The sequence below is a fragment of the Cololabis saira genome, chromosome 24 (assembly GCF_033807715.1).
Source record: "Cololabis saira isolate AMF1-May2022 chromosome 24, fColSai1.1, whole genome shotgun sequence".
Classification (NCBI taxonomy): domain Eukaryota; kingdom Metazoa; phylum Chordata; class Actinopteri; order Beloniformes; family Belonidae; genus Cololabis; species Cololabis saira.
This window is the reverse complement of record NC_084610.1, coordinates 20,687,589-20,715,221: the sequence shown is the minus strand read 5'-3', so window position 1 is coordinate 20,715,221 and position 27,633 is coordinate 20,687,589. Positions and strand designations below refer to the sequence as shown.

Sequence of the window (27,633 nt, the reverse complement as noted above, 5' to 3'; positions counted from 1 at the left end):
TTGAGTAACTACCCCAACACTGGGTACCACTAGGAATAAAAGTGATGAGACCGGGAACCTGCCGGAAGCAGTCCGTTCCTGGTTCAGTTCTCTTCTGTGTGGTGTGGGTCGGGTTCTGGACCGTCTGCTGGCCAGAGCTCGGACTGTCACTGAGACTCTCAAGGTTCTGGTTCTGCAGAAGCACAAGCAGGTTGTTTTGGACCTGGAGTTTGAGGTAATGCCGGGCAGCTTCCACAAGTCCTGAAGAAACTGGACCCCACTCGCTCTTGGTGGCAGAATCCTGTGAAGAAGGTGAACTGGAAGGTGGCAGGTTTACCACAGGTGTCGTCCCCTGGTGGTACCGGTGCCGAAGCGGACAGGAGTCAGGAGAGCTGATGGCGTCAGGGCGGTTCATGCCAAACTGGGAGTTGTGGCCGTAGCGTTGACTGGAGAAACCGGGGGAGGCGGCCGAGGAGCAGCGGCTGAGGATGTAGACGGCATGGACATTTATACGTAGACGCCCCATCGAGCGCTGAGCCGTACGTCAACGTCGCCGCCATATTGGATGTTCAAGACTGCGCTGTAAACTGTAAACTAATACAAGTAAATGGACTTATTTTCATAAAGCGCCTTTCTACAAAGAAATGTACGTTTTACGTCTCATTTATTCATTCACACACGCAGTAATATACTTGGGAAACAGTTTTTTCAGACGGCAAAAATAAGAAGTTTATTGATCCCACATAGGAGTAATTCATGTTATATCAGCTATAGAGAACAAGGTAGTGCCGAAAAACAATATATATCCCCCCTCACAAAAATAAGAAAAATAGAGAAACGTATTTTCTCATCGACAAAACATATTTTTAAATTTTCAAGTAACAAAATAACATATTTTAACTATTCAGATTTTTTCAATTATTTTATTGTCTGAAAAATGGTTCAAATGTTATTTTATTGTCTGAAAAAATGGTTCAAATGTTATTTTATTGTCTGAAAAAATGGTTCAAATATGTTATTTTGTTATTTGAGAAATTTAAAATTTGTTTTGTTGATCTATTTTTGTGAGGGGGGATATATATTGTTTTTCGGCACCACCTTGTTCTCTATAGCTGATAGAACATGAATTACTCCTATGTGGGATCAATAAAGTTCTTATTTTTGCCATCTGAGAAATTTAAATATATTATATTTGGTGCCTAACTGTTTCCCAAGTATATTAGTGCGTGTGTGAATGAATAAATGAGACGTAAAACGTACATTTCTTTGTAGAAAGGCGCTTTATGAAAATAAGTCCATTTACTTGTATTAGTTTACAGCGCAGTCTCAATATGGCGGCGACGTTGACGTACGGCTCAGCACTCGATGCGGCGTCTACGTATAAATGTCTATGGTAGACGGAGCTCAAGGTGCTGCAGGTGCGGCCCGGTTGCTCTGGAGGGATTCCCAGCAGAGTAGTGGTCGCAGAGCTGAGATGAACCAGACCAGAACCAGGGAAGGGAGCTGGACCACCACCCGTATCTGGACCGTCCTGGAGAAACCCTGCCAATGGATGCAGAGAAACGTTAGACAAGTGGTTTCTGACCTGTCTGAGTACAGTCTGAGAACCGGTCCAGGTTTTCACCAAATACACAAACATGGGAATAATCAGAGGGTTCTGGGAGGAATCAGGCTGCTCGTAGGTCCAAGGGCTTTTTTCAGATCTAAAGGGTTCTTAAATGTGTTTGATCGATTATCACAAAGTGCACTGGTAAGACGCGATGAAGAGCAAAGGTGGTGATAAAACTAAACTTAAAACCTTTCTGTTTAGTAAAGCCTATAGTTAGTGTTTAGTAAACCTCTAGCTGGTGTTGGTAAATCTCTAGTTAGTGTAAACTCTAGTGTGTCTAGTGTGAGTCATAGTTGCAGCTATAGAACAAGACTATAATAGTTAGTCTCAAATATAGCTTCGCAGTAGATATGCTGCTATAGGCTTATGCTGCAGGGGGGACCGACATGATCCACTGGGCGGTGAACATCACCTTTCTTCTCCTCTCCTCTTCCCTTCCTCTCTTCTCCATTTCCATTTTATTATAAATATCTCAGCCATCATTTTTGTCCATTGTTCCTGTAGTTTCTTGTGCTGGCCCCCTTTTTTCTCTTTTGTGCATGTTTGCAGGCCGGAGCTTCAGGAGCTGCGTGCTGGCGTGCGGTCACTTAGATGTGTGAACCATGGATGCATAAGACTTTCTTAACCCTGTACCACTCAGTAGAGGAACTGCAGGTCTGGATCCAGACCCTCGTGGTCACTCTGGGATCCTGGGTAATATTGATTAGCATCGTAGGTTAGCCAGCCTGAACTAAGGCCCAATCCCAATTCTCCTTCACTCGCCCTTCTTTTCTTCACTCGCTCTTCTTTTCTTCCCTACCCCGGGGTAGGTTACGTAGCCTACGCCGTAGCTTACGTTGCCTACGGCGTAACCTAACAGCCTTTACTCCGGCGCGATTCTTCGCGAACATGGACAAAAAAGGGATTATGTACATTCACTGAGTGAATATTATGAAAGTAAAATATATATTTGTCGCTAGAAATGTAATCAAAACGCATTTTTATGCAGAAACTAACTCAAAATATTGATTTATTCACTAAGAAATGTCCGCCATGTTTTTTTTTTGGATTCAGTCCGCAATTGACGACGAAAAGCATTCTGGGAAATTTTCATACCCCCTCGCTCGCGAAGTCAGCATCCGAAATCCCTCGATCCGTAGGGGCTATTCTCAGCCCCTAGCCCTCGTTATGCCCACTCCCCCTAGGTGAAAAGAGGAATTGGGACACCACTACCTTCACGGGAACGTGCAAAAGTTAGGGTTAGTGAAGAAAACGAGGGCGAGGGGGAGTATTGGGACGCAGCCTAAAAATGCTAACTGTGATTGACATAAGGTGGGCGTGATGACATCACAGGGGGCGTGTCCAGTTCCTCCTCCATAGATGGAACCCTGATGAGCCCTGATGCTTATATTCAGTGGCGTCGCCTGGCCTGGGCATCCGGGGCTTTAGCCCCGGACGTTTTTTCTTTAGCCCCGGATAATTCAACTTCAGAAGAAAAAAAATCATAACTGTACATTACGAGTCACTAAAGAAGTTCCATTATCAGTGAATGCAACAGGGGATGACGTCGAGACACCAAGACCAATCAGAGAGATGGATTGCGTCCGTATTGAACTAATACGGGACGCGATTTGTCCCGTATTTTCATTAACCCCCCCATACACACGTCTGTCACACACACATCAACACTAAATTTAACAATAATGAACAAAATAAACCACAGGAAACATTAAGGCCAGCAAAATGTTTGTGGCGGGACAACAGGACCTGCTGCGTCTGTGCCCAGATCTTTCTATGTGTGTGCCAGACAGCGGGGAGGACTCGGGCTTCACCTCCAGGTAGGGGTTTGGAATTGGGAATTAAAAGTTCCGTATTGAACCAATACGGACATATATTATGCCAGGCCCGGTTCTACGATGGTGCATAAGCAAGCATTGCACCCTCAGTGTGTGTTTGCGTGCTCAGTTGAAAAGACGAAAAGAAAACTGACAGATTCGCCCGCGTTAAGCCTGATTTATGGTTCCGCGTTAAATCGACGGCGTAGGGTACGCGGCGACGCGCACCGTACGTTCGCGTCCCCGCTTACTATACGCCGTAAGCTCTGCTTTGGTGCAACGCAGAACCATAAATCAGCCAGTGTCCGTCACTCATCTGCGTCCAGCAGTTTGCTGCACGACGCTGCTCTCTGATTATGGCTCACAGTTTATGAAAACCCCAAATAAAAAATATATTAGAGAAAATTTTATGAAATCAATAATTCAAAAATTCCATCATCACAATTATAACAAAGGTTCAGCATATCTTGCTTTGCATGTAATAAGACTAGGTAATATATTAGTTTCACCTTTTAAGTTGAATTATTGAAATAAATTAACTTTTACACCATATTGCAGTTGAATTATTGAAATAAGTTAACTTTTACACCAAATTCTAGTTGAATTATGGAAATAAATTAACTTTTACACCATATTCTAGTTGAATTATTGAAATAGGTTAACTTTTACACCAAATTCTAGTTGAATTATTGAAATAAATTAACTTTTATATCATATTCTAGTTGAATTATTGAAATAAGTTTACTTTTACACCAAATTCTAGTTGGATTATTGACATAATTTAACTTTTACATCATATTCTAGTTGAATTATTGAAATAAGTTTACTTTTACACCAAATTCTAGTTGGATTATTGAAATAAATTAACTTTTACACCATATTCTAGTTGAATTATTGAAATAAATTAACTTTTACACCACATTCTAGTTGAATTATTGAAATACGTTAACTTTTACACCATATTCTAGTTGAATTATTGAAATAAGTTAACTTTTACACCATATTCTTCACCTGTAGTAATATTCTACACCTTGGCTGATGTTGACATGCATAGCATAGGAGGCTATTTCAGCTGCTATATGGTTGGCTGTCTATACAGTCATGCAAGTTCAATGCTATTAAAGAACACGTTTTTTCATATAAAATAAACACATTTTTATGCAGTTTTGGGGCTTTTTTTTGGCTCCTGCACTGCTGAAATCGGGGCGTCCCTTATTTCTATTTCTGAAAGGTGGCAACCTCTTTTGCTTTAATTCCTGTGTTATCTATAAGTGAATCATCCTGTTTCTATCAATATAATATGTTTCATTCTGGTACATTTTGGCAGTGTTTGGCTGTAGACAAGACGCAATAAGGCTCAAGAAAGCATTGAGCTTTTTTCCCCAGGTAGATCCCATAGGCTTCCCTATAAGGGTCTGGGCTCAGCCCCCAATGTTCTCAGTCCCAAGAAACGCCCCTGCTTATATTTATGTTTTTACTCAAAGAAACAGCGTTAAAAGAGGGAAGTACTGACATATGACCACAAATGTACGACTCACCGCTGGGGGGTACGGGTGGTAGTGTGAGAACCGGGGGTGTCGGGTGGTCCCCCCATCGACAGCAGTCCTGCACCGTCCTAACCCTCTCTCGGGATGCTCCCTGAGGATCAGACCAACCGCCACCCCCCCACAGCAGCCCTCCAGAGACTTCACAGACGGCAGGTCGTTGGGGGGGGCATCCCGGCCGCCCCCCACCGTGTCTACTCCACCGTCATGGTCGGGGCCAGGTGGTGATGGCTCGCTGCTACGTGGCGGCTGACTGCCAGCGCCGGACTGATGCATCTGTAGGCCGGGGGGGGGGGGGGCATGAGAGCATGAGGTGAGAGAAGGCCCTGGGGGGGTGTCTGATGGATTTACAGGAAACTTTGGTGTTAATTTAAGTCGAAATGCTTTGTGATTCAAAATCTGAGAACCAAAACCCATTTTGGAGCCACGTTTGAGACGAGAATCAGCACTGCGTCGCTCCACCGCGAGGAGGCGGGGCATAGCCCAGATCTAGTAGCCCATTGGCTACTGAATGACACCTTTAGGTTGATGTCAGAGAGGCCCACATCATCAAAGACATTAATAACGTAACTGTCGAGCCATTCTGGGCTGCGTCCCGCCTCTCCACTGTAGACCAAAGCGGCCATAATTGATGCCATAAAACAGTTTTTTGGACTCTTTAAAAGGTTAAATGGACATGAATAGTAATGAGTCCTGACGGAATGACGGTCTTCCTTCTCATAAGACCACTGGGACCAAAGGATAACTTCACACGATGGTTTAAAGGAATAAATACGGAAGAGTATTAGGGCCATGCAGGAGAAAAAATATTTGAGAAGGGAAGATTCTTTTTATTTTGCACTTCGAGAAAAAAGACGAAATGTCGAGAAAAAGGTCGAAATGTTGAGAGTAATGTTGAAATACAATTTCGAGAAAAAGTCGAAATTTCACCTTTTTTCTCAACATTTCGACTTTTTTCTCGAAATTGTACTTCAACAATAATCTCGACATTTCAACTTTTTCTCTTCCCTTCCTCTCCCTTTTTTTCTTCTTTTTTTTCTTTTTTCCTCTTTTTTCTTTTTTTTCCTCTTTTTTCCTTTTTCTTTTCTTTCTTCTTTTTTTTCTTTTTTTCCTTTTTTCCCTCTTTTTTCCTTTTTTCTTGTTTTTTTTTCTTTTTTTCTTTTTCCTTTCCTTTTTAATCTCGACATTTCGACTTTTTTTTCTCAAAATATTGACTTTTTTCTCGACATTTCAACTTTTTTCTCGGGATTGTACTTCAACATTAATCTCGACATTCTGACTTTTTTCTCAAAATTTTGACTTTTCTCGACATTTTGACTTTTTTCTCGACATTTCGACTTTTTTCTCGAAGTGCATAATGAAAAAAAAATCTTCCTCCTCTAAAATATTATTTTTATTTTTCTCCTGCCTGGCCCTAATACTCTTCCGTAAATAATAGACACCAAAATGAGGTCTAAAATGGGTAAAGATGAGGAAAAGCTGCAGGTGAGCTCACCTTAGAAAAGTCTGTCCAGAAGGAAAGTTGGAAAAGAGAGAAATGAAGAGTCAAGCAAAGGAAAAGTTGTCCGTACTGGTCCAGATATGCTGGAACTGGTCTTACCGGGCAGGTTACTGGTCACCCTGTCGGTAAAAACCTCGTTTAAAAAGACGTTTCAGGTCAGAAAGTTCTCACCACGGAGTTCTCTGTCTTGATGGCTTTGACATGCCGGTAGTCCTCCCGGCCTCTGGGGGCGCTGTGCTCAGCCATCCGGTCCTCGGCCTGGAGTCTGCTGCTGGTCTTGGTCTCCCCGGTCTCTGGGGGGGCCGGCGGCCGGGGCGGCGGGTCGCCGCGCTGCTTCTTGGTGACGTGGGCCTCGGGGCCGTGCACGGTCTTCACGTGCTTCCTGAGCGAGCTGGGGTCGGTGTAGCGCTTGGTGCAGCCGGGAATCTTGCACACGTAAGGTTTCTGTGGACGTGGAGACGTAGAAACACGTGAATGTTTGGACGTTGGAACGTTTTTATTCTCATTTAAAAGGAACAAAGAACATCTGTTGTCGTATCTGATTCTAACAAAAGTATTTGGAAATCTCTGGATCTGGAAAGGTACTGATCAGAACTTTGATCAGAGCCTCACTCCACCTCCGACAGAGTTTCTTGTGCTGGAGAGGACTTCGGTACCTCGTTGGAGTGGGTGCGGTTCTGGTGCTTGGCCCTGTCCGAGGCGTTGGAGAAGGCTTTGTTGCATCCCTCGTGTTCACAGACGTACGGCTTCTCTCCAGTGTGGGAGCGCAGGTGTGTCTTCAGGTTCTCCAGGCGGGAGTACGCCTTGAAACATCCTTCGAACTGCAGGACAGAAACGAGCCGCGTTACTGTTGCTGCCGTCTGGAATAGTTCACGGTCCGTGTACTGCATGAACATCCGTTTTTTGTTTTGAAATGACAAAATTTGTGGGTGTATGTTCAGAGTTCAGTACATGTTTTTGATTGGACGCTGCAGCTGAACGGACTGTCACAACATCACTGCAGTTTCATGACGGAGTGAAGACAGATTACAGATTAAACTCATATTTCACTCCCAGGTTTCATATTTGACCCACCGTGCACTTGTGCGGCTTCTCTCCGGTGTGGCGCCGCATGTGGACCACCAGCATGTACTGGGCCTTGAAGGGCTTCTGGTCCCGGGAACAGTCCTGCCAGCGACACACGAACTCCTTCTTGTCTCCGTGGATGTGGTCGTTGTTGATGTGCTGCGGACGCACAAAAACACGTGAAGGTTCTCTGGATACCAACCCTGCTGACCGTCCTGCTCAAAAACAACTGACTGTTGATCAATGTAAACGATTGACACCTCTGGCGAGTCTGGACCAATCAGAACGAAGAAAAGATTTTTGGTTCCGCGAGATGGCCCTCGTGTCTCGTGTGAGGTTCTGAGCAGATCTAAGAGGTATAAAATGATCCAGACTCGTCTCAGTCTTGTGATTCTATGAATCTAGAAGATGTTTCTAGTCTGATTTGTGATGGTGAAACACAGAAGTTGGAAATTGAAGTTTTTTTGTAATTCTTGGATTGCTGGATAAGTCTGAGTGGTCATCTTTACACTTACAATCTGTGGAGTCTTGGCTTTGAGCCGGTAACAGGCTAGTGTAGCGTGCATTGACTAAAACATGTTGCCCAGAAGTGGAGTCGACCCTGGAACAAGGACTGACAGATATGTCCACATACTATGTGGAAAACCATCTGCGTCCAAACCCTGGGAAGACCCAAATTTGTAGCGTCCACCTCAAAAACAAGGAGGCCAAACGGGAGCGCAACGTAACTTGGGACGGAATAAGGCTTGAGAACCACCAGCACCCAGTCTGCCTGGGTGTAACCTTGAACCGTACCCTCAGCTACAAAGAGCGCGTCCAGAAGAGAACAGAGCCAAGGTGCCCACCAGGAACAACCTCCTGCGCCAACTCACCAACTCAAAGTGGGGAGCCCACCCAAGCACGCTGCTACCACAGCACTAGCCCTCTGCTTCTCAACCGCCGAATACGCCTGCCCAGCATGGTATAAATCAAGTCATGCACGCAAACTGGACCCTGTCCTCAACGAGACCTGCAGGATAGTGACTGGATGCATCAAAATAACCCCCACACACCTCTGCCTCTACGCCCTCTCAGGCATCGCACCCCCTGACATCCGCAGAGCAGTCACTGCCAAAGCAGAGCGCAGCAAGCAGGCCCATAACAACCGGCACTCACTGCACGGACACCTCGCCCCCCAGAAACGGCTCACGTCCAGAAGTAGCTTCCTGGATACCACTCCAGAACTGAAGACCACACCATCTGTCGCCAGGACCACGGAGTGGCAAAACCAGTGGAACAGCCTGGGCAGCCAGACAACCCAATGGACAAAGAGAGGCATCATCCCAGATGAATGTCTTGCAACTGGCCATGACCAACCATGGGCTATCTGGAAAACCCTAAACCGTTCGTTGGCGAAGGATGCTGCAAGGAATCCATGAAAAAATGGAAACTAACATTCTCTGATGCATGCGTGTGTGGGGAACCACAAACAATGGACCACATCATGAGATGTATATCTGCCCCACAATGTACTGGAGATGACCTGGACGAACCCAACGCCGCTGCACTCGCCTGCGCCCCCCATTGGAAGGACATGATATAGAGGACGGCCAGACATGAAGAAGAAGCCCAGAGGTTTCTGAAGAGCGGTTCTGAAGCCTCTTTTTCAAAACCATATCAGATGTTTCCAGCGCGACGTACCGTTTAACATGTTGACCCAAAAAAGGCTGTTGCGTTTAGTCACTGCTGGGTTAGTAAAAACGGCTGGTTGCTTCACCAAGCGCAGTAGCATGATGATTAACGATCAGAAAGTGATAACAGCTAGCCATCTGTCAATCAATCATATCAATCACATAGGGCTGGGCGATTTTGGACAAAAATAAAACCCAGATTTTTTTTTTGTCTGAAAATCCGAATTTCGATTTAGATTTTTTTGGTAAAACTACAAAAGACAATGGAATAAATTGTTTCAAATATTTTATCTTTATTTTTAAAGAAAAATAGCAAGTGCAATTGAAAGATACTGTAAATCCTCCTTGAGTTTAGTAAAGTGACATTTACAATTTTCTTGACCAAACAAAGATGACTAGACGAGCTCTGTCTGTAATGCAGCCAGCTGCAAAAAAGGAAAATCGAATTTCCGATTTTCCTTTTTTTAACATCGTCTTGATTTAATAAATCCGATTTAGATTTAAAATCGATTAATCGCACATCCCTACAATCACTCCCCTCGAAGTTTTCATGGACTTGAAATCAAACGACTGAGACTTAAATTTTTTTTGTTCGAGACTGTAAATATGTTTATTTCTGCTCTAATTTGGACATTTTGGAGGTCGATGGAGGTTAACTCGCTCATAGAGACGCCCTCTAGTGGCCAGTCGAGGAACTGCAGAGGATCGTGTTTCTGCTTACGTGCACCAGCTGCTCCTGGCTGTCGTATTCTTTGCTGCAGCCTTCCCAGTGACAGTTGGTCTCGTAGACGGCGTCGGGCTCCGGCTTGGCCTCGTCCCGGTCCAGGTCGTCCTTCAGGTCCAGCGAGCTGCTGCGCTGGTTCTGCACAGAAACCAGATCACAGGGAAACCTGGACGTGAGGCCCGGCCTCGCGGTTTCAAGTGTTTGTGTTCCTGCCTGACATGTGGAGCAGATCGGAACCACGTCCAGATGTTGGTTTAAACGTCGGTTTGAATGTTAAACCGAAAACGGAACTAAAAAAAGAATTGAATTTTACATATATGAATTATTTTCAAATCATTAAAAAACATTTCTTTAAACATCCCAACCTTCTTGGAGGTCGCTATTTAAAAACAATACCCTTTTTTTAATGTCCACGTTACAAAATAGTAACTATTAGTCTTTTATGTTTTTAATGTTCTTGAAAATTATGTTTTAATAAAAATGTCTAAACCTTCAAAAAGATTTGACATTTTTCAGAGAAAGTTGGAGAAAATCCTTCAGCACCAATTTTTCTCCAGAAACTTTTCCAGTCGACATATTTGCTTCTTAAACTTTTATCCACTTTTGTACATTTTCAGAATTATTTATTTATTAATTTATTCTTTATTTAATTCACTGATTTAAATAAAACAACAATTTAATATGAACACAAACGTTCCTAAGTGCTGAATGAAAGGGAGCAGAAAGAAGAATAATCTTATTTAATCTGCCCCTTTACCCCAAGAAATCAATTTTCAAAGAACGTACAATAAAACACAATAACAAAACTAAACTAGACAATTTCCTCGCAGAAATATGGGCTGCTGCCCATTTGTGTACATTATTGCATTTTGCAAACAATAAAGGTGAAGGACTCTAAGAACTAAGTCCAATGACACCACACAGGATTCTCTATGTCAAACCATTCAAAAGTTATAGCAGAAAATAGAGGCAACCAATCAGAAGAAGGGGCGGGGATAATTTTCACCAATGAAGGTAAAGGACTCAATACTGAGTCCTATGACTCCACCCATGACTCTCTAGGTGTGTCCTAATTCCGGTGGCTGCGTCCTTCTGAGGACGCGGTCTTCGTAGGCCACGCATTCGAAGACCGCGAAGGCCATACCGAAGGCTGGCTAGACCGAAATGAGACGGTCTAGCCTGTGGGGGATTTCCTGGTTGCGTCACCAGCTGTTCCCGCCCTTGTCCTACGTCACTAAGTAGAAAGAAAGAAAGAAAGAAAGAAAGAAAGAAAGAAAGAAAGAAAGAAGGAAGGAAGGAAGGAAGGAAGGAAGGAAGGAAGGAAGGAAGGAAGGAAGGAAGGAAGGAAGGAAGGAAGGAAGGAAGGAAGGAAGGAAGGAAGGAAGGAAGGAAGGAAGGAAGGAAGGAAGGAAGGAAGGAAGGAAGGAAGGAAGGAAGGAAGGAAGGAAGGAAGGAAGGAAATGGAGCGAGAAGTTTTGTTTTTGTTTTTTTCATTTTGTTGGAGGAGGAAGAGAGGCGTGTCTGCCGGCGCCGGCGGGTGCTGTATGTGCAGCTGAGGGAGGACCAAAGACAGGTAAAGCTGTGTTCAATTTTAACCAAGGTAACAGTTACGCGTAATTAGCATATCTAATAATAAATAAAAGTATAATTTTCTCCGCTTCTCCCGCTTCTCCGTCCGCCATTGTTAAATATTTTTCTGACTGTGCGCAATGAATCTTGGGATATGGTGGGCCGCGGAGGATACAACCGATGGATCCTTCAAACAGCGGGAAAAGAAGGCTGCATTTGTGGGCTGCATTTGAAGGAGCCTTCCAAATGGGACAGCCTTCGGCGCGCCGCTGTGACGTAATCGGCCTTTAAATCCAGCCCTCGAAGGACCCAGCCCCTGAATTGGGACACAGCTTCTATGTCAAACCATTCAAAAGGTATTGGACTATAACATATCAACCAATCAGAAGAAGGGGCGGGGCTAGTTTGTATATATAATATACAAATGTATATATTTATATATATAACAATAATAATAATAATAAATATATCCCATGAACCTGTTCCCAGCAGGACTGGTGATCATCTAAAGTCAAAAGGTCAGGGGTCAGATTTCTCCATTTTCCAGGTTAAAGTATATGAAGTCTGTACTGACTCAGTCATGTGACCAGTTCTGGCTCAGGCAATGACTCAGCAGCTGAGCTCTGGTTGCTAGGGACAACCTCGACATGAGGAAGGTTCCGGGTTGGCTGTGAGAAAACCCCAGATTTTGCCTTGTGACAAGTTCTCAAATAACTCAGATTTGTGAGAAAACCATAGCTCCTAGCAGAAAAACAAAGACATCGTGAGAGACACAAAACCCGGCAGATTCTGACAATCTTAATTTCATTCAGATATTCCTTAAAATGTGTTAGTAACGGCAGTTCGAAAACAAAGTGAGATTTTTTTTGAAGAAAACTTTTGATTACATTACAGTGAATGGCGACCAAGGCAGGAATTGGCGCAGCTTTATCCCCCCCCCGTTTAAATTTTGTGCATACCCCACCTGTCAATCACATTTTATGAATCCCAACATCTATGTCTACATTCTGACCAAAAATGATCTTTCTAGCTTTCACGGTTCGGCCGTGAGCTGGAGCTACAAATAAAAATTAAGGTCATTTTTTTACTGTCCCTCCCACTCTAAACAATGAGAGCTCCACTCTAAATTTGACAAAAAAGTGATTTCCAGTCCTTGCTTGAGGGCTCATATCTTGAAAAGTGTACATTTTACGAAAAAACAGTTTCAGGTTTTGAGAGAGAATACAAGTTTTCCTCCGTTTTCAAGTTTGAATGACATTTCTACGTGCAAGTATGAGAAAGATACGTGACCACCCACAGTATGACATTCTGCCCCATTCACTTACATTGGAAAATCTCCCCATTAGTTTGGAAATTTGGAAATGTTTTTGCACTTCGTGCAAAAACTATTTTTGCCATCGCTCTGAAAATCCACAGGACTGTAGTTAAATTCAGGGCCTACAACTTTCTAAATCGGTTCAGAATTTTTTGAATAAAGGTGTGCGAGTGGTGAGGCCCCAAAGTTCCCCCAATGCGTTCCGGATGGCGCTAAAAGCGCACGTTTTTGCACGTTGCGCAAAAACGTGCACACCAATCGCTAATAAAAGTCATAGCACACGATTCCCGCTTAAGGCGCACGTTTCTACGTTTTTACTTTTCGCGTTTTCTCAAAGCTGCGGGACAAGTTACGCGCCGAAGTTTGTCCGGAAAATGAATAAGCAAAAAAATAATAAATCCACACAATAACAATAGTGCCTCTGGCTGCGCCAAGAGGCACTGCTCCTCCATTGCTATTGCATAGCTATGGAGGAGCAGTGCCACTTGGCGCAGCCGTCTCACTAATAAAATAGCTGATGGCCAACACAGACAGTCATATTCGTTTTTAGTTTCAGTTAATACCATTCAGACAACAACAAAAAACAATGTTGAATTAAAATCCAAAAGTTCCACAAAAACTGACATGGAAATATGACGCCTCCGGCTCCATACACTTGCATTGATACACACATGCTGACTGCAGCATGTTTGCCGCCCCCCCCACACACACAAACACACCGTGTTCATCCTCCAGGGCCGCGGCCCCCAGACGACGGCGCTCAGCGGCGTCCTCATGCATCACAGCAAAGATGCTCTTGGAGAGGAGCCGCGAATTTGTCAACAGAGGAAGAAAAAACCGAGAACGGCCGATACTTCAGGAGAATTAAGTGTTGTGTCTCAGTTTAGAGCGGCGAGGGAGCATCATCATCTGGAGTTTTTCTTTAGCTGGGACGTCTGGTAGCCGGGGGGCCGCGGGTCCCGGGGGCCCCGACCCCGGATCCACCAGATCCACCAGTCACGCTCTTGATGTCCAACTTTCATCGCCCGGAAAAGTCCCAGATTTCTAAACGCCGGCTTCTCTTTGTAATGATTTCAATTCCCAACGCTCCCTCCAAATTCAGCAGACGTTAAAAAATGTGTCTGGCTTTCCAGGAACTGGAACTTTTAGTCTATTTTTTGAATTTACTCATCTGCATCTTTTTTTTAAATCAACTTAAGGCCCAATCCCAATACACCCCTTTCTTTTCTTCACTACCCCTAAAAAAGAAGGGACAGATTTTAGGGCACTTGAAATATTCCCAGGGGCCTGTCCCAATACTCCCCCTACTCCTACTTTCAGCACCACCCCTAATCGGGAAGCTGAGAGCCAAAAGCTGTTTTAATTTCAGCTGTAGCGCTGTTAATATGCCACTTTATTAAGTTTTAATATTTTTTCAGGCGTAAAAGTAACCGTTAAGATCCCCAACCTGGGCTCAGTTTATCCAAATAACGCCTGTTAAGAAATTTGCTGCGAAAATTTCGGGATTTCTGCCTGCCCGCTCCGGAGCTGATTTATGGTTCCACGTTACACCAACGCAGAGCCTACGGCGTAGGGTACGCCGTAGGCTCTGCGTTGGTGTAACACGGAACCATAAATCAGCCTTTATTCCAGCGAGGTTGCAACAACGGGCAAACAAGTGATTATGTACTAGGGGTGTAACAATATATCGTGCAATGAAATTTCGCGATACAAAAACGTCACAATACGTGTCGTGGAGGTGACAAACTGTATCGCGATATTGGGTTATTAATATTAATCTATTGTGTTGACTAGAAACGTGCATCCGAGCATGCGTGCCGACCGCACCTCGACCCGCGGACCAAAATCTTCCTACGCTCAGAAGAAACTAGTTCCGTTTTGTGGTCCCGATCACGGACTTTTAGGGTTTTAAGCTCTGAACCTTTAAGTCTGGTGTAGATTTAAGCCTTACCTTATTAAATTAAACCGTTTTCGGGTCGGGGAAAACTTCTTCAGAGTTCGAGTGTACTTTAATGTCCGCTCAACAGTGTAGGATTTTAGAACATCAACACAGCACCTAGTGCCGTACTGTGGCGTATCACTCCGCCCAATCTAAAACAGACTAATCACTACAGATAAACTGACTAGTGTCATTATAGTCCCTGATTTACATCAGAATATAAAGAATATATTTATAACATAATGAACTCTGAATTACCAAAATAACCTTCTTAACAAAAATAAATCTCCTTTTACACTTATAAGGTGAGCATGAATCAATCTTTTTTATGATGTAAAAATGTATTTATTTACTTAATTTTAGTTGTTACATTTCTGGAAAAGAAAAAAGTAAAATCATACATGAGTGAAACTATTCAGTTTGTGGCAAAATATTTGTACTTGTATGAAACTGAAGATGCATAATGCAAACCTGAAATTTACTTTTAGTTCAGTTTGTGGAAAATGGTTGGCCTGGCTTTCTCTTTAAAACTTAAAAAGTTATAAAACATTACAAACTGTAACAATAAGGCAAACGCACAGCATTGTTTTGTATTTTGTGTCTTTCAAATAAAAGACAATTTTTTTCCAGTCATATGTTCCTCATTCAAGGTTGTTAAATACTGCTATAATAATCGTATCGTATCGTTATCGTGACCTCAATATCGTGTATCGTACCGTATCGTGAGATTAGTGTATCGTTACACCCCTATTATGTACATTCATTGAGTGAATATTATGAAAGTAAAATATATATTTCTCGCTAGAAATGTAATCAAAACACATTTTTATGCAGAAACTAACTCAAAATATTGATTTTATTCACTAAAAAATAAGAAATGTCCGCCATGTTTTTTTTTTTATTCAGTCCACAAAAACGAAAAGCATTCTGGGAAATTTTTCGAGCCCTCGGTCAACTAGTGTGCATCTGAAAACCCTCGCTGTGAAGGGTCAGATTCATAACCACTCGCCCTCGATATGCCCACTCCCCCTAGGTGAAAAGAGGAATTGGGACACCACTACCCTCACGGGAACGCGCAAAATTTAGGGGTAATGAAGAAAACGAGGGGTAGGGGGAGAATTGGGACAGGCCCTAAAAGTGTTTTCAATTTTATCCGGCCAAGGTTTTAAAGATTTCTAAATCAGCTATGAATTCATCATGAATCTACTTCTTCTACCCCTACAGGCAGAAAGCAGCAACTACACACACTTTAACTGGAACTTTAACTTAACATCACAAGTTCTTCAGAACCAGCTAACTAAAACTAGTTACAAGTTTAACAAGCTCCGTGGACCGAGCTAACAAGATAAGTCGTTGCTCTTCTAAAGTGATTGATTTTAATCTTACCGGTGATCCAGGAGACGATCGCTTCACTTCCCCTGCTTCCATCTTCACCTTGGACCGTTTGTTGATTATCGGCTCTACAGCACTGATGGCTGAGCTGCCTCCGTGGTTCTGGAAGGTAACGGAACCAGAATCGCTTGAGAAAGTGGAAAGAACTTGTTCCCTTTGATAGTTTTGTTAGATTCAAGTTGCTCCCGTTTTACCACCAAACCGAACCTCAAAGAATCTGATACGATTTATCAAAACTCCACCAAGAAGAAACAGAATCTTTAAGCTCTGGTTTGAATAACCTATGAAATCTTAATTCTGGCTGGAACCTCTGACCGACCATCCATAATCCATCCATCATCCATCCATCCATAATCCATCCATCATCCATCCATCATCCATTCATCATCCATCCATCCATCCATCCATCCATCCATAATCCATCCATCATCCATCCATCCATCATCCATCCATCCATAATCCATCCATCCATCCATCATCCATCCATCCATCCATCATTCATCCATCCATCCATCATCCATCCATCCATCATCCATCCATCCATCATCCATCCATCATCCATCCATCATCCATCATCCATCCATCCATCATCCATCCATCCATCATCCATCCATCATCCATCATCCATCATCCACCCATCATCCATTTATCCATCCATCCACCCGTCCGTCCGTCCGTCCGTCCGTCCGTCCATCCATCCATCCAACTGCAGACCACCTCATAAGTAAATACAGCTCTGTCTCTAACATAACACAGATCCAGCGATCTTGCAGACTTTGAGAAAGAATTGGGGTTTTGGAATGACCTAGTGGAGGGAGAAAAAATATGTTTTATGTCCTGAAATGCCCTGAATTCCCAAAACACAGTCTGCACCTGCTGTTTAGTATTATTGTTACTGTGAGAATGGCGCTTGTTCACACGGAAGAGCTCCCATGTGAACCAGGACTTAGCGTGAGAGCTTGCGGGCGGGGGTTGAAGGGGCCCTTTCGACCCCCTCCGCGAGATGTCGTATAAAGACGGAGTCAGCCGGAAGTTCGGGTCAGAGTCAGCTGCGGGTCTAGTGCACGACGCCCAGCAGGTTTTTCGCTACTCTGCCTGGACTGTCCGGCTCTCCAGTCCTTCTGTGTTAAGGTAAGAGGTACATCGCCTAGCCCCTATGTAATTGTCTGTTGCTTTGTCATTTGCGGGGGATAACTTGACACAGAGTTATCCTAGCGAAAGGGCAATTGTGTGTGAGTCTTTTTGTGTGCACTGCTTGCTAATAAATGTATTCATTATAGCAAAAGCGAGTGTGTGTGTGTGTGTGATTCATTTTTGCGCAGCCGACCACTCTCGAACCATAAGTGAGATTTTCCCAAAACACCTAGTCATTTTGGAGATGCTGTGGTGATGTTTCAGAGGGCTCTGTAGAAGTGAATGCCCCAAAAATGACCTGAAGCAGCGATGGAAAGAAAAATAAACCAAAACTCCTCCATGAGACACTGAAGTAGTCAGCCAGAATAACATCCTCAGAGGGTTCCTGCTGCTGAAGGAAACATCTACAGCTGATGGATCATGGGGTACTGAATGAAAATATTTTTCTTTGCCCCATTACCTTTGCCAGGTCGTTGTTGTGGGCGGAGCTTGGCAGCGAGGAGAGGCTGAGGCCCGTCTGGTGGCTGGAGAAGGTGGGTGGAGCCTGAATGAGGGGCGTTGTGTGGCCAAAGGCACTGAGCCCCCGCTGCTGGGAGAGGAGCTGCTGGTAGGCCAGGGGGTTGATGGGGTGGGGGAAAGGGAAGGGTGGGCTAGAAAAAGGAGTACAGGAATTTCAGATGTGTAGGACCACGATGCTTTGATTTGTAGTTATCAATGACACACATGAAGGAACCTTCTGGAAAAATCTGCTTCAAAACCTGATTTCCACAATATATACGGAAAATAATTCTGTGGGGTTAGAATCTTAGACATGTTTGTTTTGTTCTAGTCATGTGTCCAGGTGAGCCGCCGTACCTGAGTCCTCCCACCGACAGGTGACCGTAGCAGCCGCCGGCGGCTGAGCTGGAGCGGGAATGGTTGATGTACGCCACCAGGGAGCTGGGTGACGTGCGAATCATTGTTTGGAGGTCTACACCAGCGTCAGACAGCGCTGAGAAAGACACGGCCCGCTTCCTGCCGAGTCTGGGCATCAATCTGGGACTGGAGAAGCGTGATGCTGTGAACAGAAAGGTGGGTCAACCAGACGGGTGGGTTTGGGTTCCAACAGAGTTCAAAACCAAACACAGACCACAATAAACCGCCAAACAATCCCAACGACTACCCAAACCCAACCCTGGGATAGAGCACAGGAGATCTACTGTTGCTTCTTGACAGCTGTTGCTAGTTGGAGGTGTGTTACCATGGTGACAGGACTACTATAGAAAACTGTTTCCACTGACATGGTCCATTTTTAGGGCGCGAGCACTGACAGTGCGAAGGCCCTATTGTATCTGTGGGAATTTCTATCCTCGTTTTCCTCGTTTTTCTTCCGACGAAATGAGGGCCTTTTTGCCCCCTAAACGTGTCCCAAAAGTCACCAAATGTTGCACGCAAGCCAGGCCTGGTGAAAAATGTGATATTTAATGGTTTGCATTAATGGGCGTGGCCTAATGGCTCAACAGCGCCCCCTAGAAAACTTTGTGTCTCAAGCCCCACAATACGGTTTGATGTACATCCACGAAAATCGGTACACACCTGTATCATGTCGCAACTTAAAGAAAAGTCTCTTGGCGCCATGGCCGAAACCAAACAGGAAGTCGGCCATTTTGAATTAATCGTGTAATTTTGCCGCAATTTATGCCACTTCTTCCTCCGTTAATGCGGCCCGAACCGTAACGTGCACCCAGGTGTGTTATACATCAAAATGTGCGTCTCCATCCTGCGACGATGGGCATTACTCGTTACCGTGGCGACGATAGATGCCAAAAAGCGTGCCCCCCCTTCATCTAATTGGTCAATATTTGATAGTTCCTACTTTCTGTAATAACTTTTGAATGGTTTGATATAAAGAGTCGTGGGTGGTGTCATCGGACTCGGTTTTGAGTCCTTGAACATAATTGGTGCAAATTAGCCCCGCCCCTTCTTCTGATTGGTCGATATTTGATAGTTCCTACTTTCTGCCGTAACTTTTGAATGGTTTGACATAAAGAGTCATGGGTGGTGTCATCAGACTTATTTTTGAGTCCTTCACCTTTATTGCTGAAAATTGCACGTGCAAGGGCCAGTTCACCGCTGCTTGCAGCTTTAATTGGTTTTGAAATGTTAGAGCTCACAAGTTTGTGTAACCTTTGGACAAAAAAGAAAATGTTGGATGCAAATTTTTAACCCTTCCTAACAAGGTCAGTTTCTGAGATTCCTACTCTATAACGAATTGTCTGATGGAAGATGAGTTAATTTTAAGTAAACTAGCAGGTGTATGTGCATAAATCTGGGATTAAAATACAGGTAAATGTGATATTCCAGTAGAAGTGTACAATTAAGTATAAACATTATTAGAGCAGAGTAAATGAAGAAGGAAGACAGCAAAACAACTGGATTAAATCTCCCACTTTTAAAGCTGTTTGGATTCATGCAGGGAAAACCTAAACACCCTAGAAGCCCAACCCAAGTATTAGTACAAACAACCCTAGTATTAGTTTCTGTTTAGTTTCGGCAGAAATTATATTAAGAGCATCAGAGCTGCATGTGGATATTTTAAAAATATCTGAATGATCTCTGGTTGATTAGCTGGTGAGTCACTGGTTAAAGGCAGGGGACTTTTTCCCAGGTAGCATTTCTTGTACAACGATGGAAGTTAGTGGTGAACTCATATCCCATGATTCATCGCATGATTCAAACTAAAACATCTGAAGTCTGACTCTTTCCTGAAAACTATTATCTTCTGGAAGTTTGAACTTCATCGGTTTGAACCTGCAAAGTGATGGAGCCAAATCAAGGCCAAAAATTTTGCTAATTTGAAAATAAAATTTTAACCTGAAAATTCAAGTTTTGATCATGAACTTATTTTTTTACAGTTTAAATTTTTTTTTCAGTATCAGATCTTTTCATTTCAGTTTCAGACTTTTGGCCCTCTCAGTTGATGCCACGCCCCCTACGCCAGATCGGTTCCAAAAGTCTGAAACTGAAAAAAAAAAGATCTGAAACTGGAAAAAAAAAGATCTGAAACTGGAAAAAAAAAGATCTGAAACTGAAAAAAAAGATCTGAAACTGAAAAAAAGATCTGAAACTGAAATAAAAAGATCTGAAACTGAAAAAAAGATCTGAAACTGAAATAAAAAGATCTGAAACTGAAAAAAAGATCTGATACTGAAAAAAAAATTGAAACTGTAAAAAAATAAGTTCATGATCAAAACTTGAATTTTCAGGTTCAAATTTTATTTTCAAATTAGCAAAACTTTTGACCTTGATTTGGCTCCATACAAAGTTGGAATAATGATGTGACCAGATGTTTAACCGATGACAGCGGTGAACTAGCGGGCCGGACCGTTTACCAGCGTTAGGGATTCGTAGCATCGAAAACTACAGACCCACCGACTGCAGTTACCAGAAATTTCTAAACCAAACAAAGTTAAAGGTCCACAAACTGCTGAGAAGAATATGTGATGTAAAACTCCACCAAATGTCATCAATGTGGTAAACTAGACCCTGACACTGTTGGTGTCAGATTTCCCAGCTGGAGTCCAACTAGAGTCCAGAAGTGTTGTTGGTTTGGGAGTTAGCAGCTCCAACATCTGCCCACGACCTCATTAAGACTCAGACATTACTAATCAATCTTCCCACAATAATTCCCTGTAATCAGTTCAGATAAACATCACAGTCCGGATCAGACTTCATCATGCTAAATGAGGGCAATTTACTGGGAATTGATTCAGCGGCAGGGAAATGTATGCAGAGCAGTCGGATCGATCTGGAATGTAAATTCAGACGAGGACTTGAAGTGGAAACACAGCAGACCGACGGAATGATGTAGTCTTTATCAGTTAATCTGTAAAACACCCAAAAACCGGTGACTTTCAGGTGTTTTTAAACTTACTCAGTCTCCCGGACTCAAACAGAAGCAGAGGAACCTTTACTCTTTTGTACGTTGATGCTGCGTATGTTCATGTACTCACAGCAGATGGTGGTTTATTTAGAGCAGTGGTTCTCAAACTTTTTTTGCCAGGCCCCCCTTTTGTACGAAACAGAATTTTTGAGCCCCCCCCCCCCGACCCCAACACAGACACACACATCTTTTGCATTCAAATGCGACTGCAATTTGTTTCATATATTGAACATATGTGCGAAAAAACTGTCCATCTCTGTAAAAATAGATTTTCAACCTGACCAGCTCACAGAGATTGAAACAACAACAATATAAACAGGAGCCAAAATCTGAACATTTGCTCTACAAAAATTACACCTTTAATCCCCACATGTTTTCAGTGATGTGAGTGGGCTTGCTTCATGTGTGCAACACATTTCTTTTTTTTTCCTTTTTACTGTACAATACAGTATGCATTACTTTCAACATATTTTTTCCAAAAATAACCAGCTCCATGAGGGAAAAAAAACAGCATCAACAGCTAAACAAATAATCAAAATTTCAACATTTGCATCAAATTGATCAAATTTCAGTTTTTTTACCATTGGAAAAATGAACATTGGAAAAATACAACCGTGGTCATATCTTTCAAGAATTTTGGTTTCCATTATTTTCAAAACTGGAGAATTTTTCCAAAGGGGACCAATGAGTATCTCTATTTTCGAAATTGTGCCTTATATGTATGTATGTTTGGATTATTTATATATATTTATTTAATTTTGTTCTCCCTAAATGTATGATTTTTTACTTTTTACTTTTACTGCAATTATGGAAAGGGTAGGAATGTGGGTAGAATAGAAATCGTGGATGTGAAAATGTGAATTGTGAAAATTATTGTGAAATAAAAAGATACAAAAAAAAAAAAAATTCAACAATTGCTCTGCAGAAATGTCAGCTTTAATCCCCACACCTTTCCAGTGAGTGGGGTGGGCTTGTTCATGTTACAGATCCCCCCTATTTCCTGTCTCTCTCTCACTGCACATATGTATTGAAGGCAAAAAAAAAATTAAATTAATCTACCTTCCAACCTCGTCGCATCCCCCCTGCAGTAGCGCCGCGCCCCCCAGTTTGAGAACTACTGATTTAGAGGGTGTTTCATTCTAACTCGTTTAAGTGTTTTGGACGACCCGGTAAGTAATACAGGCAGTAACTCCTGGTTGGCCGAGGAGACGCTTCCTTCAGAACCTCCTCTTCGTTGAAGCGTGAGCAGCAGACATGCTTCCTGGACACACTACATCTTTTTTGTGACAGGAAAGCGTTCTGTTTGGGATTTAGGCTCATTTTACGGCGTCGACACATTTCATACTTTTCCAGAGAGACTGAAACAGTTCTCTCTGAGCCTCGGGCTGATTTGACAGAAAACTGGAAGGTCCATCGCCCTGAAAGTCACGTTGGGTTAAAGAAGAGAAAAACAGCAGCGTTTTCATGTACTACATGTGTGGGTGGACGGGGAGGGGGGGGGGGGCGTGAGGTCACCACACTGCAGCTGGAGACTGAGAAGGAAAAATCCTAAAAAAACTCAACTTAAACAGTGAATTCCTGAAAACTGTAAGAACAATCAAAACAAAGATCCAGTATGTTGCAATCTAAAGTCTTATTATCAATTTAAAGCTCAAGTCTCTCCAATAATCTCTGATCCAGCTACAGAGCTCCAAACACGGCCAGCAAACTTTCAAAGTGACCTACTAAGAAAAATAGTTTTTTCTCTACTTGATTTGAGATATTTGTGAAGTAAATACCAAATAAAACACTCATTCAGTGATTCATTCAGATCTCCAGGACACTGTGACTACGTTTACATGCAGTCAAAATTCGGGTTATTGCTAATATTCCGGTTACTGAGACATTCTGAATATTCCGTTTACATGGTAATCAATCATTTGGGATATCTGGATCAAACCAGCGACGCATGGAGAACGTGATGACGCAATTCCCGTCATTTCCACTTCTTCTTCCTGTATTCAAATTCAAAACAAATGCTGCTTCGCGCAACTTTTCGCTCAACTTCTTTTAAATCTGGCTATCCCGGTACTTTCTACCGTCTACAAATGCAGAAATGTTCATATCCTTCATTACATTTATGAAGTGATTAGTCTCCTCCTGGTCTTGGTTTCTCCGTGTTTATAAGAACGTCCTGGACTCAAAAGACCAGGATTCCTTGTGAACAGAGCATGTGCAGAAAACGAATTCATGTTCCGTTTGATGGGGATATTCCGTTTGGCGTTTACATTTGGGTTAAAGGAGTAACCCAGGGGTCATATTCAGGTTTTTAAAACCCGAATATGAGCAAATTCAGGTTATTCAAAGGGGTTATTGGTGTTTACATGGCCGTGCAAATTCGGGTTATTGCCAATATTCGGGTTTTAAAAGGGTTATTGTCTGCATGTAAACGCAGTCTGTGACATCACAGACCCATCAGAACTGCCCCGCCTCCATCACTAACTCCAGCTCAAATCTCTGAGGAAGTTGACACAAAACTGTACGACCAACTCCAGGGTGGAACCTGGAAAACAGGCGGTTTGGCTTAGATGCCGACTCCACCCCCTGAAACCAGCTGCTAGAACAAAACCAGAAACATGATTTAAAATGGTAACCAGGAACTGGTCAGCCAACCATCCGATGACCAGGAACTGGTTTTACAACCAGCTGATGACCAGTAACCGTTCGTCCAACCAGCTGATGACCAGGAACTGGTCTTCCAACCATTTAACTGGTCGTCCAACTATCTGATGAGCAGGAACCTGACGACCAGGAACTGGACGTCCAACAAAGTGATGACCATGAACTGGTCTTCCAATCATTTAACGGGTCTTCCAACCATCTGATGACCAGGAACCGGACGTCCAACGAACTGATGACCAGGAACCGGACGTCCAACAAAGTGATGACCAGGAACCGGACATCCAACAAAGTGATGACCAGGAACCGGACATCCAACAAAGTGATGACCAGGAACCGGACGTCCAACAAAGTGATGACCAGGAACCGGACGTCCAACAAAGTGATGACCAGGAACCGGACATCCAACAAAGTGATGACCAGGAACCGGACATCCAACAAAGTGATGACCAGGAACTGGTCTTCCAACCATTTAACTGGTCGTCCAACCATCTGATGAGTAGGAACCTGATGACCAGGAACCGGACGTCCAACAAAGTGATGACCATGAACTGGTCTTCCAATCATTTAACCGGACGTTCAACCATCTGATGACCAGGACCTTCATGACCAGCAACCAGTCATCCAATTATCTGAAGTAAACATTTTACTACAAATTCCGGTTGCAAATTTACAACAATGAAGTCACAAACTTCCCAAAGTTTAGGACTAACCTACATTTACCAGAACTAAGTTGTGTTTACTAGAGACCGGGCTGGTTTGACATAATTCATTGATCTGATATTGAACGACACCGATCAGAAACGTTTCGTTCCAATCAAACCTTCTTTTAACCCAAACCCTCCCTGTCGTCACGGTTACTCACCATCGATGGGAGCAACGCACTCGGACAGGTGCGGCCCCACCGTGGCCCCGCCGCCCTGCACCAGGAGCTCGCCGTAGGGGCCTCGGTGGCCCCCCATCAGGTGGTAAAACTCTGCCGGGCCGGCTCCGGGGGGCGCCGGAGGAGGAAGTCCAAACAGCCCCCGCTCCTTCAGATGTTCATGAGCCACTGTGGGAGGGGGGGAGGGAGGGTTAGGACTGAGGGGGGCTGTTCTAAAGTTCTAAACACAAAGTCACTCTATCTGCCATACCAGGGGTCGGCAACCCGCGGCTCTAGAGCGGCATGCGGCTCTTTAGCGCCGCCCTAGTGGCTCCTGGAGCTTTTTCAAAAATGTTTGACCTTTTTTTCCCTTTTTTTTCTTCTTTTTCTCTTTTTTTCTTTTTTTCTTCTTTTTTTCCTTTTTTTCTTCTTTTTTCTCTTTTTTTCTTTTTTTTTTCTCTTTTTTCCTTTTTTCTTCTTTTGTTTCCTTTTTTTCTCTTTTTTTTCTTTTTTTCTTCTTTTTTTTTCTTTTATTCTTCTTTTTTTTTTTTTTCTTTTTTTCTCTTTTTTCTCTTTTTTCTCTTTTTTTCTTCCTTTTTTCTTTCCTTTTTAATCTCGACATTTCAACTTTTTTCTCAAAATTCTGACTTTTTTTCTCGACATTTGGACTTTTTTCTCGAAGTGCATAATGAAAAAAAAAATCTTCCCCCAGTTATAACTAATATAGATACATGCAGCATGTGTTGTCTTCATTCTAAGGCTTATACAAGACTTTTCATTTTTTGCGGCTCCAGACATATTTGATTTTTTGTGTTTTTGGTCCAATGTGGCTCTAAAACATTTTGCGTTGACGACCCCTGTGCTATACTGTTCCCTCGTACTCCCACACATTAGCTATTGTGTTGAAGTCTGGGGGAACAACTATAAAACAGTAATAAACCCAATGTATTTACTTCAGAAGATAGACATTAGAACTGTTAGCAAGTCTGATTATTATTCGCCTACAAACCCACTGTTTATTGACCTCAAATCCTTAAAATTAATTGATATAGTTGAATTAAACACTGCACTCCTAATGTATAAGGCACATAACCATCTCCTTCCATCCTTTATCCAGAGTCTGTTCCAGGCTGGAGACACTGCCATATATAATAGAACAAAAACTAGGATAAATACTAAAGAAAGATGAATATCGGTTACAGGAGTTAAAATATGGAACAGCCTAAATAATGAATTAAAAAACTGTAGTTCAATAAATAAATTTAAAACGATGTATAAATCCAATATACAGGACTGTCTCAGAAAATTTGAATATTGTGATAAAGTTCTTTATTTTCTGTAATGCAATTAAAAAAACACAAATGTCATACATTCTGGATTCATTACAAATCAACTGAAATATTGCAAGCCTTTTATTATTTTAATATTGCTGATTATGGTTTACAGTTTAAGATTAAGATTCCCAGAATATTCTAATATTTTGAGATAGGATATTTGAGTTTTCTTAAGCTGTAAGCCATGATCAGCAATATTAAAATAATAAAAGGCTTGCAATATTTCAGTTGATTTGTAATGAATCCAGAATGTATGACATTTTTGTTTTTGTAATTGCATTACAGAAAATCACAATATTATAATTTTCTGAGACAGTCCTGTAATCGAAAGATACAGAACATTAGTGTGATACAAATCTATATATATATATATATATATATATATATATATATATATATATATAAATATTATGCTCCATACTATATGAAACGATTACAATAATAAGAATAATTGTTGTTGTAATAATATTTATATACCAAAAAATGAATTGATTGGTCTTTGGTTTCCTTCTGTTTTCACTCTTCTAGAGATTGTTTTTTTTTTGTTTCCTCTAAGCATTGATTATGTACTTTCTCTGTTAATTGTTTTTCTGAGATCCGTCTTCTGTTTGTTTTTTACTTGATTTTTCTGTCATATTTACGTTTGTCTAACAAAGTTATAAAGGGTAGGCACAATAAGCTCAGGCTTCAGCCTACACCTTTTGGTCGGTTTATTCCTTACTTCTTTTCTTTATTATTTCTTTCCTACAAAAGGAAATGAAATGCAATGTATTGTATTGAAACTGATCGACCCCCAGATCCTCATCAGAGAAGAACCGGTCTGTTGTGGACTGGTCTGCACTTACGGTCCGCTGGGCTCAGCCCCCGCGCCACGGAGATCATGGACAGGGTGGGGCTGCCGTGCACAGACCGCAGGTACTGCTCCACGTGGGGGCCGGCGTACGGGTGAGGCGGGCTGAAGGGGGCGTCGCCGGTTGCCATGGTAGCGGGCGAAAGGCGGATCAAGGAGATGTCGGAGATGACGGGGCTCCCGCTCAGACCTGCAGGACTGAAAACAAAAAACCAGCACGTTAGACCTGGAGCTGGTGAGGTTTACTAACATTAACTAGAGGTTTACTAACACTAACTAGAGCTTTACTAACACTAACTAGAGCTTTACTAACACTAACTAGAGCTTTACTAACACTAACTAGAGGTTTACTAACACTAACTAGAGCTTTACTAACACTAACTAGAGGTTTACTAACACTAACTAGAAGCTTTACTCTTCTAGGAACTACGAGTAAACCTGCACTCTGAGAACAGAGAACTCTGTTAGGAACATAAGGAACCATCAGGTCTGGTCCAGGTCCAGACCATCATCCCTCCACCACCGTGCTTCCCAGTGGGTCTGAGGTGGTTCTGGTTCTGGACATCAACACCAAACGTCTCCATCTCCACTCTTCCATATCGGTACTCCGGTACTCCTCTAATGTGCCACCTCTCAACAAGGTTGGAAAACTTGATGAGACAAACGGGACGCATTTCAAATACAGCCACTATGTGACTTTAATGCTCTGCAAAGCTTCAATCTGACGTCTACGGACTATGATCTAAACATCC

General features: G+C 42.7%; 1 protein-coding gene across 1 annotated transcript in view; it reads right to left on the bottom strand.

Annotated features, from left to right (window-relative positions):
- Nucleotides 1–2,224: 2,224 nt before the first annotated feature.
- The window catches only part of LOC133425090 (zinc finger protein GLI2-like), a 70,083-nt gene continuing 44,674 nt past the window's right edge, over nt 2,225–27,633 (bottom strand). Inside the window, 12 exon segments of the mRNA XM_061715771.1 lie at nt 2,225–2,277; nt 4,941–5,036; nt 5,039–5,222; nt 6,619–6,891; nt 7,104–7,268; nt 7,522–7,671; nt 9,904–10,044; nt 16,116–16,223; nt 17,716–17,905; nt 18,111–18,312; nt 24,701–24,886; nt 26,877–27,079. Of these exon segments, the coding sequence (XP_061571755.1) occupies nt 2,225–2,277; nt 4,941–5,036; nt 5,039–5,222; nt 6,619–6,891; nt 7,104–7,268; nt 7,522–7,671; nt 9,904–10,044; nt 16,116–16,223; nt 17,716–17,905; nt 18,111–18,312; nt 24,701–24,886; nt 26,877–27,079 (1,951 nt within the window).